Source organism: Rhinoraja longicauda, chromosome 4 (assembly GCF_053455715.1).
Source record: "Rhinoraja longicauda isolate Sanriku21f chromosome 4, sRhiLon1.1, whole genome shotgun sequence".
In the NCBI taxonomy this organism is placed as follows: domain Eukaryota; kingdom Metazoa; phylum Chordata; class Chondrichthyes; order Rajiformes; family Arhynchobatidae; genus Rhinoraja; species Rhinoraja longicauda.
The window spans coordinates 90,626,802-90,641,900 of NC_135956.1; the positions used below are offsets into that span (position 1 = coordinate 90,626,802).

The window sequence follows — 15,099 nt, forward strand, 5'->3', positions numbered from 1 at the left end:
AGCATGCAGGTACAGCAGGCAGTGAAGAAAGCCAATGGAATGTTGGCCTTCGTAACAAGAGGAGTTGAGTATAGGAGCAAAGAGGTCCTTCTATAGTTGTACCGGGCCCTGGTGAGACCGCACCTGGAGTACTGTGTGCAGTTTTGGTCTCCAAATTTGAGGAAGGATATTCTTGCTATGGAGGGCGTGCAGCTTAGGTTCACTAGGTTAATTCCCGGAATGGCGGGACTGTCGTATGTTGAAAGGCTGGAGCGATTGGGCTTGTATACACTGGAATTTAGAAGGATGAGGGGGGATCTTATTGAAACATATAAGATAATTAGGGGATTGGACACATTAGAGGCAGGAAACATGTTCCCAATGTTGGGGGAGTCCAGAACAAGGGGCCACAGTTTAAGAATAAGGGGTAGGCCATTTAGAACGGAGATGAGGAAGAACTTTTTCAGTCAGAGAGTGGTGAAGGTGTGGAATTCTCTGCCTCAGAAGGCAGTGGAGGCCAGTTCGTTGGATGCTTTCAAGAGAGAGCTGGATAGAGCTCTTAAGGATAGCGGAGTGAGGGGGTATGGGGAGAAGGCAGGAACGGGGTACTGATTGAGAGTGATCAGCCATGATCGCATTGAATGGCGGTGCTGGCTCGAAGGGCTGAATGGCCTACTCCTGCACCTATTGTCTATTGTCTATTGTCTATTCTTAACCTGTGGCCCCTGGTTCTGGACTCCCCCAACATCGGGAACATGTTTCCTGCGTCGAGCCAGTCCAATCCCTTAATAATCTTATATGTTTCTATAAGATCCCCTCGCATCCTTCTAAATTCCAGTGTATAAAAGCCCAGTCGACCCATTCTTTCATCATGTGTCAGTCCCGCCATCCTGGAAATTAACATACAGAGTGCTGGAGTAACTCAGCGGGTCAGGCAGCATCTCTGGAGAAAGAGGATGGGCGATATTTTGGGTCGGACTTCGTCTCCAGTCTTTGCACCCTTAACCAAACGTAGAAATAGCAGGATCTGTTTGTTTGTCATCAAAATAAAACATATTCCTCATGAGTATCTCTCCAAAGTGATTTGGAATGTGACCCTTCAACCTTGTCCATTGCCTCCACAGATGCAGCGGGTCAGGCAGCATCTTTGGAGAAAAGAAATAGATGACCTTTTGGGCAAAGACTCTTCATCATCCGAAAAAGGGTCTCGGCCCGAAACGTCTGCCATCCTTTTTCTCCAGAGATGCTGCCTGACCCGCTGAGTTACTCCAACACTTTGTGTCTAGGTTCCATCTGTGTCGAGGCTTCGGTACGCGGCTGCTTGGCTGGCGTGGCCGCCCGTCTTCTCCACCAACTTGGATGAAGAATCTACAAACCAGGGTGTCTCTGGTCCTCTCCCGACCTTGTCTGGACCCCTTCTCCGTGTCAGATATCAATCCGCACCCTCTCCCTGTTCGCATGAGGTCACAGCGGGCTATATAAAGTCCTCGCCGTTTCTTTACTTCTGGGACACATGGGCTTAGACTGTGATTCCATCTTCTCCATCCATCCTCTCGCTGGTGGACTTTCTCCCTGCTCTGTCCCTCATGGGCATTCCCCATTCCCCATCGAAGAAGGCTCCCGACCCGGACTATTGATGTCCATTCCCTCCACAGATGGACACAGAGTGCTGGAGTAACTCAGCGGGTCAGGCAGCATCCCAGGAGAACGTGGATAGGTGACATTTCGGGTGGAGATCCTTCTTCAGATGCACAGATGCTGCCTGACCCACTGAGTTCCTCCAGCACTTTGCACTTTGCTCAATGTTCCAGCATCTGCAGTTCCTTGTGTCTCTATTTCTTTTTGCTCTCTTTGATTTCAGAGTGATGTGGTTTCTGCTCATATTTATTAAACCTTCTATTAGTGATAACCATTGTGTGGCAGAGATTATGGGGAGAAGGCAAGAGAATGGGGGGAAGATACAGTATATTCAATGGCGGAGTAGACTTGATGGGCCGAATGGTCTAATTCTGCTCCTATCACTTATGACCTATTAATCTCTTAGTTCCCGTCGCCCCTTTCCCTTCCCATTTAATTTAGTTTTTAGAGATACAGCGCGGAAACAGGCCCTTCGGCCCACCGGGACCGTGCAGACCAGCGATCCCCGCGCATTAACACTGCCCTCCACCCACTAGGGACATTGTTTTACAATTACCAAGCCAATTAACTTACAAACTGTAATTTAGAAGGATGAGAGGAGATCTTATCGAAACGTATAAGATTATTAAGGGGTTGGACACGTTAGAGGCAGGAAACATGTTCCCAATGTTGGGGGAGTCCAGAACAAGGGGCCACCGTTTAAGAATAAGGGGTAGGCCATTTAGAACTGAGATGAGGAAAAACCTTTTCAGTCAGAGAGTTGTGAATTTGTGGAATTCTCTGCCTCAGAAGGCAGTGGGGGCCAATTCTCTGAATGCATTCGAGAGAGATAGATAGAGCTCTTAAGGATAGCGGAGTCAGGGGGTATGGGTAGAAGGCAGGAACGGGGTACTGATTGAGAATGATCAGCCATGATCACATTGAATGGCGGTGCTGGCTCGAAGGGCCGAATGGCCTCCTCCTGCACCTATTGTCTATTGTCTATAAACCTGTACGTCTTTGGAGTGTGGGAGGAAACCGAAGAACTCGGAGAAAACCCACGCAGGTCACGGGGAGAACGTACAAACTCTGTACAGACAGCACCCGTAGTCGGGATGGAACCCGGGTCTCAGGCGCTGGATTCGCTGTAAGGCAGCAACTCTACCGCTGCGCGACCGTGACCGCCCATTTAACTGACCATTGGCCTACTTTCCGATAGGTTGTTCTGTCTCTCTCTCTCTCTCTGCCCCATGTTCTGTGCTCCCTCTCCCTCTCCTTAACTCCCTGTCTCTCCCACCCGTTCCCCTCTATCTCTCTCTCCCGTCCATCGATAGTTTCCAACCCTGACTTTCAGACTGTCTTTCTCCCTCCACCCAGTTCTTTTGATCCAATGTCTCACTCTCGGGAGGTCATTAATAAAACGCTCAGGTCCCGACAGGGAGAGGGGAATGGAGAATATTTCAAATCCCTCCATCATTCCCCTTAATCCGCGCGATGTTGAACTATTCGAGTTGTAGGTTAAAAAGAAAAGCAGGTGTGAGCCACTTTGGAGCAGTGGGGGCAGGAGGCCATGGAGAATAGCGATTGGAGCAGATAGAATGGGCCAACCAACTTGGTAACAGTGCTGAGGAGGAGGATTTCCTGGAATGTATACGGAATGGGTTTTTAAACCAATATGTAGAGGAACCGACTAGAGGGCAGGCCATCCTAGACTGGGTATTGTGTAATGAGGAAGGATTAGTTAGCGATCTTCTTGTGCAAGGCCCCTTGGGCAACAGTGACCATTACTTAGAGAAACTTACAAAATTCTTAAGGGGTTGGACAGGCTAGATGCAGGAAGATTGTTCCCGATGTTGGGGAAGTCCAGAACAAGGGGTCACAGTTTAAGGATAAGGGTGAAGTCTTTTAGGACCGAGATGAGAAAGTGTTTTTTCACACAGAGAGTGGTGAATCTGTGGAATTCTCTGCCACAGAAGGTAGTTGAGGCCAGTTCATTGGCTATATTTAAGAGGGAGTTAGATGTGGCCCTTGTGGCTAAAGAGATCAGGGGGTATGGAGAGAAGGCAGGTACGGGATACTGAGTTGGATGATCAGCCATGATCATATTGAATGGCGGTGCGGACTCGAAGGGCCGAATGGCCTACTCCTGCACCTATTTTCTATGTTTCATCACATGGTGGAATTCTGCATTAGGATGGAGATTGACACGGTTAATTCAGAGAATAGGGTCCTGAACTTGAATAAAGGAGACTTTGAAGGTGTAAGACGGGAATTGTCTAGAATAGACTGGCAAATTATACTTAAAGGGTTGACAGTGGGGATACAATGGGTTGACAGTGGGGATACAATGGGTTGACAGTGGGGATACAATGGGTTGACAGTGGGGATACAATGGGTTGACAGTGGGGATACAATGGGTTGACAGTGGGGATACAATGGGTTGACAGTGGGGATACAATGGGTTGACAGTGGGGATACAATGGGTTGACAGTGGGGATACAATGGGTTGACAGTGGGGATACAATGGGTTGACAGTGGGGATACAATGGGTTGACAGTGGGGATACAATGGGTTGACAGTGGGGATACAATGGGTTGACAGTGGGGATACAATGGGTTGACAGTGGGGATACAATGGGTTGACAGTGGGGATACAATGGGTTGACAGTGGGGATACAATGGGTTGACAGTGGGGATACAATGGGTTGACAGTGGGGATACAATGGGTTGACAGTGGGGATACAATGGCAAAGATTTAAAGACCACAAGGATGAATTCCAGAAACTGTTTATCCCTGTCTGGTGAAACAATAAAACTGGGAAGGCGGCTCAACTGTGGCTGATGAGGGAAGTCAAGGATTGTGTTAAAGCCAAGGAAGAGGCATATCAATTGGCCAGAAGAGGCGGCAAACCCAAGTACTGGGAGAAACTTAGAACTCAACAGAGGAGGACAAAGGGGTTAATTAAGAGGGGGAGAAAAGAACATGAAAACTGACTGTAAAAGTTTCTTTGGATATGTAAAAAGGAAAAGATTAGTGAAGACGAATGTAGGTCCCTTACAGTCAGAGGCAGGTGAATTTATAATGGGAAACAAGGAAATGGCAGAACAGTTAAACGAGTACTTTGTAAATGAGTATCTTCACTAAAGAAGACACAAACAATCTCCTGGAAATACTAGGAGACTGAGGATTTAGTGGGAGGGAGGAACTGAAGGGAATCCACATTAGTCAAAAAATGGTATTAGGTAAACTGTTGGGACTGAAGGCAGATAAATCCCTAGGGCCTGATGGTCAGCATCCCATAGTTCACAAGGAAGTGGCCCTAGAAATCGTGGATGCATTGGTGATCATTTTCCAATGTTCTCTCGACTCTGGATCAGTTCCTGTGGATTGGAGGGTAGCCAATGTAACTCCACTTTTTAAGAAAGGAGGGAGAGAGAAAACGGAGAATTATGAACCATTTAGCCTTACATCAGTAGTGGGGAATATGCTGGAGTCGATTATTAAAGATGTTATGGCAGCACATTTGGAAAGCAGTGACAGGTTCGGTCAAAGTCAGCATGGATTTATAAAGGGGAAATCACGCTTAACTAATCTTCTTTTTGCTTTTTGAGGATGTAACAAGTAGAATAGATAAGGGGGAGCCAGTGGATGTGGTATATCTGGACTTTCAATAAGCCTTTGACAAGGTCCCACACAAGAGATGAGTGTGCAAAATTAGTGCACATGGTATTGGGGGTAGGGTATTGACATGGGTAGAGAACTGATTGGCAGACAGGAAGCAAAGAGTGGGAATTAACGGGTTCTTTTCAGAATGGCAGGCAGTGACTAGTGGGGTGCCGCAAGGCTCGGTGCTGGGACCCTGTTGGTTACAATATATATTAATGATTTAGATGAGGGAATTCAATGTAACATCTTTAAGTTTGCGGATGACACAAAGCTGGGTGGCAGTGTGAGCTGCGATTAGGATGCTATGATGCTGCAGGGTGACTTGGACAGGTTGGGTGAGTGGGCAGATGCATGGCAGATGCTGTATAATGTGGATAAATGTGAGGTTATCCACTTTGGTGGCAAGAACAGGAAGACAGATTATTATCTGAATGTGTCAGATTAGGAGAAGGGGGTGCAACGAGACCTGTGTGTTCTTGTACATCAGTCACTGAACGTAAGCATGCAGGTACAGCAGTCAGTGAAGAAAGCAAATGGCATGTTGGCCTTCATTGCGAGAGGATTTGAGTTTAGGAGCAAGGAGGCCCTACTGCAGTTGCACAGGGCCCTGGTGAGACCGCACCTGGAGTATTGTGTGCAATCTCCTAGTTTGAGGAAGGACATTATTGCTATTGAGGGAGTGCAGCGTAGGTTCACCCGGTTAATTCCCGGGATGGTGGGACTGACATATGATGAAAGAATGGATCGACTGGGCTTATATTCACTGGAATTTAGAAGGATGAGAGGGGATCTTATAGAAACATATAAAAATCTTAAGGGATTGGGCAGGCTAGATGCAGGTAAAATGTTCCCGATGTTGGGGGAGTCCAGAACCAGGGGTCACAGTTTACGAATAAGGGGTAGGCCATTTAGGACTGAGATGAGAGTTGTGAATCAGTGGAATTCTCTGCCACAGAATGCAGTGGAGGTCAATTCACTGGATGTTTTCAAGAGAGAGGTCTGATGAAATCAAGGAATATGGGGAGAAGGCAGGCATAGGTTACTGATTGTGGATGATCAGCTATGATCACAATGAATGGCGGTGCTGGCTCGAAGGGCCGAGGGCCTCCTCCTGCACCTATTTTCGGTTTCTATGTTTTTAAGTAAACGTGTGTGTGTGTGTGTGTGAGTGAGTGTGTGTCAGAGAGTGCGTGTGTGCTAATAAGCATTTGTGTGTGAATAAGGGTGTGTGTGTAATTATTTGAGTGAATAAGTGTGTATGTGTAATTGTGTGTGTGTAATTGTGTGTGTGTGTGAATAAGGATGTGTGTGTAATTGTGTGAGTGAATAAGTGTGTGTGTGTGAATATGTGTGTGTGTAATTGTGTGTGTGAATAAGGGTGATTGTGTGTGTATGAATAAGTGTGTGTGAGTGTGTGTGTGTGTGAATAAATATGTGTGTAATTGTGTGTGTGAATAAGTGTGAATAAGGGTGTGTGTATAATTGTGTGTGTGTGTGTGTGTGTGTATAAGCGAGTGTGTAAATAAGTTGTGTGTGTGTGTGTGTGTGTGAGTGTGAATAAGGGGTGTGTGTGAGTGTGAGTGCGCAAGTGAGTGTGAACACCCCGCCATGCCTCGGTAACGCGTCCCTGGTCTGTGTGTGATTCAGGTCTCGGTTGCTATTCCAGGTTGTGAGCGGATTAGCTGGCCGCTCACTGTCTGTCTGTCTGTCTGTCTGTCCGCGGGCGCTGCGTCTGCAAGAGTCAGTCTGGGAGACATCCACCAGCAACCATCATCTCACCTCCCCATCTTCACCCGGCAGCGCGGTCCCACCCGGCATCTCCCTCCCCTCTCCCCTCCCCTCTCCTCCCCTCTCCTCCCCTCCCCAATCACTCCCCGGCTCCAAGTGTTGAGGATGGGGCGGAGAGCGGCTGCGAGCCGGGCAGACGGCGGGCAGAGGGAGCGCGGCATGGTGAGGGTGCGCGGCATGGTGAGGGCGAGGGGAGGCGAGGGTCTCAGCCCGGCTCTGGCTCTGATCGCCTGCACCTTCTCGCTCCAGCTCCTGGCAGCCGCCGCCACCGGTGAGTAACTCGGCAACTGAGCCGCTCCTGGCGCTGACGGTCACCCTCTCCCTCTCCCTCTCCCTCTCCCTCTCCCTCTCTCTCTCGCTCTCGCTCTCTCACACTCACTCACACACTCACTCACACACACACACACACACACACACACACACTGTCTCTCACACACACACACACAATGTCTTTCACACACTCATGTACACACACACACACACTCGCTCTCTGTCTTTCTCTCACACACTCACGCTCTCTCCCTCGCACAATCTCTCACACACACACACACACACATTCTATCTCTCTGTCTCTCTCACACACACTCATGTACACACACACACCCTCCCTCTCTGTCTTTTTCTCTCACACGCTCTCTCCCTCTCTCACATTCTCTCACACACAAACACTCTCTCTCTCTCTCTCTCTCTCTCTCTCTCTCTCTCACACACACACACACACACACACACACACAAACACTCTCTCTCTCTCTCTCTCTCTCTCTCTCTCTCTCTCTCTCTCTCACACACACACACACTCGGCCACATTTGTCCCCGGGAGCTTTTGTCCTTCCGTCCGACCCCACTGCGCCCAAACCTCAGCCATGCGGACGGTGGTTAAAAGCCGCTTGTAGGCAGCCATGGGGGCTGGGGGTCGAGACTCGGGCTTTGCCTTGCGATGTGGAGCAATGATTGCCCGAGGCGACCGTCCCACGGGCACCGTCCACTTCCCACAGACAGAGGCATCTCGGATAATCAATGCACTTCGGATCATTGGACCCATCACTGGATCCCGCCTGGCATTCCTCCAGTGCGTCCAACCTCTGGGAAAGGGATGGGTATTGGATGGGAACGTTTGTGCTTCGAATGTAGAATCAAGGAACCGCAGATGCTGGTTTATCCCAAAGATAGACACAGAGTGCTGGAGAAACTCAGCGGCTCAGGCAGGCAGCATCTCTGGAGAGAAGGGATGGGTGACTTTTCGGGTCGGGACCCTTTAGAATATTGGGTATATGTAGAGGTTTGACTGCCAGTTAATGTACGCTACACAGGGTTTGATCATAACCCATGAATAGACCATCAATAGACCGGGTAGCATCGATTGAATGATAAAGGCTATACGTACCTTTGGTACGTAGAAGGATGAGAGGAGATCTTATCGAAACGTATAAGATTATTAAGGGGTTGGACACGTTAGAGGCAGGAAACATGTTCCCAATGTTGGGGGAGTCCAGAACCAGGGGCCACAGTTTAAGAATAAGGGGTAGGCCATTTAGAACGGAGATGAGGAAAAACTTTTTCAGTCAGAGAGTTGTGAATCTGTGGAATTCTCTGCCTCAGAAGGCAGTGGAGGCCAATTCTCTGAATGCATTCAAGAGAGAACTAGATAGAGCTCTTAAGGATAGTGGAGTCAGGGGGTATGGGGAGAAGGCAGGAACGGGGTACTGATTGTGAATGATCAGCCATGATCACATTGAATGGCGGTGCTGGCTCGAAGGGCCGAATGGCCACCTCCTGCACCTATTGTCTGTTGTAATTTGCCTTACCAAAGATCCCAATGATATCACCACACGCGAATCTGTATTGAGTGTATTATGTGCGATACACGGAGACTGAGGCATGGTAGACCAGTCGACGTTAGGTCGGCAATGTAGCCTTCAATAATTAGACAGGAGCAGATGATGGAAACTTTATACAGGGCGTGGGTGCGAGTTATGTAGCGGAGAAATGAATTCAGTTTCAGCAGTATGCATATTGTGAAACATATACATTTTCTAGATTAAGTATGTACTTGGTACACGTCGAAGGTATTTATTCACAAAATGCTGGAGTAACTCAGCAGGTCAGGCAGCATCTCAGGAGAGAAGGAATGGGTGACGTTTCGGGTCGAGACCCTTCTTCAGACCCGAAACGTCGCCCATTCCTTCTCTCCCGAGATGCTGCCTGACCTGCTGAGTTACTCCAGCATTTTGTGAATAAATACCTTCGATTTGTACCAGTATCTGTAGTTATTTTCTTGTACTGCTTGGTACACGTGTTGAGCTTAATGCTGGACACAGATCGGATGGAATAGATTGCTGAGGTTCGTTTAATTTCGATGGCATTTTGAATGTGCAAAACAGGACGATGCGGGAAAGACGATGCAGATTTGGGAGAGGGGGAATGAAACCGATTCATGCGGTAGTGGGTGTGATATTGTGCATTTGGAATGGATGATACAAAAGCAAGTTTCTCCTGCGTTGCTAACCGAGGGGAAGGACGGCAGACTCGTGTCTTTTTGTCGTTTGCCTTGCTGCTGGGTCAGAATGCTTCGGTTAAAATGTCTGCTGTGGGCTGGGCAGTGTGTGGTTGTGTTCTACCGGAGGCAGCCGGCGTTGGCAATGTTCTGACTGTGCTCTCCATTGGAGGCATGAAAGGACGGGAGCTTTGAAGCGAGAAGTCCGCAGTCGCTGGCTGACAAATCCTCTCAGACAACAGATATCCTCATTCACAACGGCACGGGACTTCACATCTTCAGCCCCACTCTGGCAATCAGGACCACCGCGTCCCTTGTGCATGTACAACGCTCCGTGATATCACACCCCTTACCGCACATAGACCATGTGTAGGAAGGAACCACAGACGCTGGTTTACACCAAAGACAGACGTAAAATGCTGGAGTAACTCATCGGGACAGGCAGCATCTATGGATGGAAGGAATGGGCGACGTTTCGATTCGAGACCCGTCATCAGTCTTCAACCCAGCATTGTGTGTCTATTTACAGTGTATAACCCACATGGAATTGGTTTAATCACCCTATCCCAGATCTTACTCTCGATATATACCCTTTCATATCTCTAGTTCCCCCCTCCGCTGGCTCTCAGTCTGAAGAAGGGTCTCGACCCACAAAGTCACCCATTCCTTTCCTCCAGGGATGCTGACTGACCCGCTGAGTTACTCCAGCATTTTGTGTCTATCTTCGATGTAAAACAGCATCTGCAGTTCCTTCCTACACATGGGAAGTGTAGGAATGTCTAAAGCACACATTTGCCCCACCCTGCACACTCGATATAACAGACGTTCAATATACACATCCTAGATTACACTGGTAATAGAAACATAGAAAAATAGGTGCAGGAGTAGACCACTTCGAGCCCTTCTAAAATCATCAGCTGATCATCTAAAATCAGTACCCCGTTCCTGTTTTTTCCCCATATCCCTTGATCCCTTTAGCCTTAAGAGCTAAATTTAACTCTCTCTTGAAAACATCCAATGAATTGGCCCCCACTGCCTTCTGTGGCAGAGAATTCCACAGATTCACAACTCTGGGTGATTTTTTTTCTCCTCATCTCAGTCCTAAATGGCCTACCCCTTATTCTTAAACTGTGACCCCTGGTTCTGGACTCCCCCAACATCGGGAATATTTTTCCTGCATCTAGCCTGTCCAATCCTATAAGAATTTTATATGTTTCTATAAGATCCCCTCTCATCCATCTAGATTTCAGTGAATACAAGCCCGGTCGACCCATTATTTCGTCATATGTCAGACCCGCCATCCCGTGGATTAACCCGGTGAACCTACGCTGCACTCCCACAATAGCAATAATGTCCTTCCTCAAATTAGGAGTCCATGTATTCTTTGTATGCAGATATTTCATGATTGAATGCTGTAGGTCAGGGGGGTTTTGGGGAGGGTGCAGAAGACATTTACCAGAACACTAAGCAAAAGATAAAGCACAGAGTAACTCAGCGGGTCAAGCAACATCTCTGGAAGACTATTCGGGGGTATTAGTTGTAAGGAGGGGTTGGACAGACATTTCTCTGGAATGTCGGAGGTTGAGGGGGAGACCTGATAGAAACATATAAAATGATGGGAGGCAGAGATAGGGTAAAACCCAGAACCCTTTCTCCAGTGTATAAATGTCATGGACTAGTGGACATTGCGTTAAGGTGAGTGGTGCAATATTTAAAGGGATGTGTAGGGTCCTCTTTTTTTACAAAGGGGATGGTGGGTGCCTGGAACGCATTGCCAGTGGTGGTGGTGGAGGCAGAAACGAGAGTGACATTTGAGGCGTTTGGAGAGGCACATGGACATGTAGGGAATGGATATGCATCATCTGCAGTCAGAAGAGATTTTTCTAACTTGCCATCATATTCGGCACAGACATTGCGGGCCAAATGGCCCTGTTTTGTGCTATTCACAAAATGCTGGAGTAACTCAACAGGTCAGGCAGCATCTCGGGAGAGAAGGAATGGCCGACGTTTCGGGTCGAGACCCTTCTTCGGACTGTTTTGTGCTATGATCTATCCGAGGTGCACAACTACTTGCAGGGTCAGAACACAAATGTGCCGGAGGAAGCTAGTCGATCAGGCAGCATCTGTGGAGGGGATGGACAATGTTGAAGTGTCACTTTCCAAATCACTGTGGAGAGTCGTTCATGCGAAATATGTTTTATTTTGATAATAATCAAACATATCCAGTTATTTCTACATTTGGTCAAGGGTGTAAAGTCCGAAGAAGGCTTCCAACCCGAAACGTCACCCATGCTTTTTCCTCCAGAGATGTTACCTGACCTGCTGAGTTCCTCCAGCACTTTGTGTTTGGCCACAGTTCACGATGGTCCACCCACTCACTACCTACGTGCTGAGCTCCCATTGCCACTCTGCTGCCTCCTTGTACCATGTTGGTCAGTGGCTTTGGCCATGTGGAGGCAGGCATGAAGCTTCAGTCTCAGGGGAAGGAGTTGGTCATTTAGGACAGAGATGTCACATGAGGAAAGATTGGAAAGACTGGGCTTGTATTCACAGGAATTCAGAAGGATGAGAGGGGATCTTATAGAAACGTATAAAATTATCCCGCAGCTCCGCTCTTGCTCCCCCTCCCCCCATTCGTAACAAGGACAGATTCCCCCTCGTTCTCACCTTCCACCCCACCAGCCAGCGGATCCAACAAATTATCCTCCAACATTTCTGTCACCTACAACTGGCCACATCTTCCCATCCCCTCCCCTTTCTGCGTTCTGCAGAGACCATTCCCTCCGTAACTCCCTGGTCCACTCGTCCCTTCCTATCCAAACCACCCCATCCCCGGGCACTTTCCCCTGCAACCACAGGAGATGCAACACCTGTCCCTTTACCTCCCCCCTCGACTCCATCCAAGGACCCAAACAGTCTTTCCAGGTGAGACAGAGGTTCACCTGCACCTCCTCCAACCTCATCTATTGTATCCACTGCTCTAGATGTCAACTTCTCAACATCGGCGAGACCAAACGCAGGCTCGGCAATCGTTTTGCTCAACACCTTCTCTCAGTCCGCCTTAACCAACCTGATCTCCCAGTGGCTGAGCACTTCAACTCCCCCTCCCAATCCCAGTCTGACCTTTCTGTCATGGGCCTCCTCCAGTGTCATAGTGAGGCCCACCGGAAATTGGAGGAACAGCACCTCATATTTCGCTTGGGAAGCTTGCAGCCCAGTTGGTAGGGTTGGTAGAGGCAATGACTGGGAAGTGGTAATACCGTTGAATGTCATGGAAAAGTGTTTGGACCTTAGACTTTCGCTTGTCATAGAGTTGAGTTGGAACTCAAGTCAAGTCAAGTCAAGTCAAATTTATTTGTCACATACACATACTCGATGTGCAGTGAAATGAAAGTGGCAATGCCTGCGGGTTGTGCACAAAAATAGTCTTCAGGTTTTTGAGCTACAGCGTGGAAACAGGCCCTTCAGCCCACCGAGTCCGTGCTGATCAGTGATCACCCCGTACAGTAGCACTATCGTACACACAAGGGAAAATTTACAAATTTTACAGGAGCCAATTAACCTACAAACCTGCACGTCTTTGGAGTGTGGTGAGAAACCGGAGCACCCAGAGAAAACCCATGCGGTCACGGAGAGAACATACAAACTCCGTACAAATAGCATCCTTAATCGGGATCGAACCAGGGTCTCTGGTGTGTAAGGCAGCAACTCTACAGCTGCGCCACCTTGCTGTCAAACAGCATGGAAATAGGGCCTTCTTTGGCTTAACATGTTCATACCAACCAAGGTTTAGGCAACCTGATCTAGCCATATTTGCCTGCATTTGGGCCATGTTCCTCCAAACCTTTCCTATTCCTGTACCTGTCCAAATGTTCGTCGAGCATTGCAATTGTTTCCGCTCTATCATTTACTTTGATAGCTGGTCCTGTAGATTCACAGTCCCACTCTCTGTTTCCCTGACACAGTGGGGAAACTTAGGGAGAAGTGAAGGGGAGAAATAGGTGCAAGTCCAGGTGGGGCACAGGAGAGAGAGAGAGAGAGAGAGAGAGAGAGAGAGAGAGAGAGAGAGAGGGGGAGCTGGGGAAAAAAAGGGGAGCTGGGGAAAGAAAGAGGAGCTGGGGAAAGAAAGGGGAAGGGAGGGTTGTAGTTTGCTAAAATTGGAGAATTCAATGTTCTCCCATTGGGTTGTAAGCTACCAGTGGAATAAAATAAAACTAGATTGGTAGGGGGTGGACAGAAGCTCATGAGAGGCTGGACGTTGGTACGGAGGGTGGTTTGGGAAAGGTTAGTGGACAGAATAGGCAGGTGAAAGGCGGAGAGCAAGGAAGGAGGGTTGGTTTAAACTGCACGTATTTCAATGCAAGGGGCCTGACAGGTAAGGCAGATGAGCTTAGGGCGTGGATAGGTACGAGCGACTGGGACGTTGTAGCCATGACTGATACCTGGTTACGGGAGGGGCAGGACTGGCAGCTCAATGTCCTGGGGTACAGGAGCTTCAGGAGAGACAGGGGTGAGGGAAAAAGAGGAGGGGGGGTTGCATTGTTGGTGAAGGAGGATGTCACGGCTGTGTTCAGAGGTGACATTACAGACAGTTAGTCTAGTGAGGTTGTATGGGTGGAGCTGAGGAACAAGAAAGGGATGATCACCATGTACTACAGACCCCCAAATAGTTAAGGGAATTAGAAGAACAAATGTGCCGGGAGATTGCAGACAGCTGCAGGTCAAATAAGGTTGTTGTAGTAGGGGATTTTAACTTTCCCAACATAGACTGGGAAAATCATCGTGTGACGGGTTTGAATAGACAATAGACAATAGGTGCAGGAGGAGGCCATTCGGCCCTTCGAGCCAGCACCACCATTCAATGTGATAATGGCTGATCATTCTCATTCAGTATCCCGTTCCTGCCTTCTCCCCATAATGGAGTGCAATACCTCAAAACTAGGACACAGTGAACAGCCCTGAGAATGACACCACGGGAATTTGATGAGGACAAACAAGGCAAGGATCACATGTTAAATGGAATGACACCAAGAAGTGTAGAGGAATAGTGAGACCGTAAAGTACATCTCCATAAACACTTCTTCGCTGGAGTGCCACATCTGGTTGAGAAGGTTAACGATAGATGTGTAGGAAGGAACTGCAGATGCTGGTTTAAACCGAAGATAGACACAAAAAGCTGGAGTAACTCAGTGGGACAGGCAGCATCTCTGGAGAGAAGGAACGGGGTGACGTTTCGGGTCGAGACCCTTCTTCAGACTGATGGGATACTCAACATTTATAGGGCAAGGTGTAAAAGCAGGGAGATCATTCTGCAACTAACACCTGTCAGGTCACCAACTACAATGGATATCGTGTCACCAGAGAGGGCATGGGCAAGATAAAGGGAGATATTCAGTCGTAGGAAGATAAAGCATGGAAACGGGCCTTACAGTCCGCTGAGTCCACATCGTCCATCGATCTCCCGAATCACGCAAATTCTTATGTTATCTCACTTTCACATCCACTCCCGACAGACTTGGAACAGGTTAGCGAAGCCAATTAACCTACAAACCCGT

General features: G+C 48.3%; 1 protein-coding gene across 5 annotated transcripts in view; it reads left to right on the forward strand.

Moving 5' to 3' along the window:
* The first annotated feature begins 6,930 nt into the window (after nucleotides 1–6,930).
* cspg5a (chondroitin sulfate proteoglycan 5a) overlaps nucleotides 6,931–15,099 on the forward strand; it is a 55,143-nt gene continuing 46,974 nt past the window's right edge. For 2 of the 5 annotated variants that reach the window (XM_078398372.1, XM_078398374.1), the window contains exon 1: nucleotides 6,932–7,321. In XM_078398372.1, the coding sequence (XP_078254498.1) occupies nucleotides 7,156–7,321 (166 nt within the window). In that variant the 5' untranslated portion in view covers nucleotides 6,932–7,155. Of the gene's footprint in view, nucleotides 7,322–15,099 lie in introns of all 5 variants that reach the window. The other 3 variants (XR_013547195.1, XM_078398375.1, XM_078398373.1) reach the window with 3 other exon arrangements.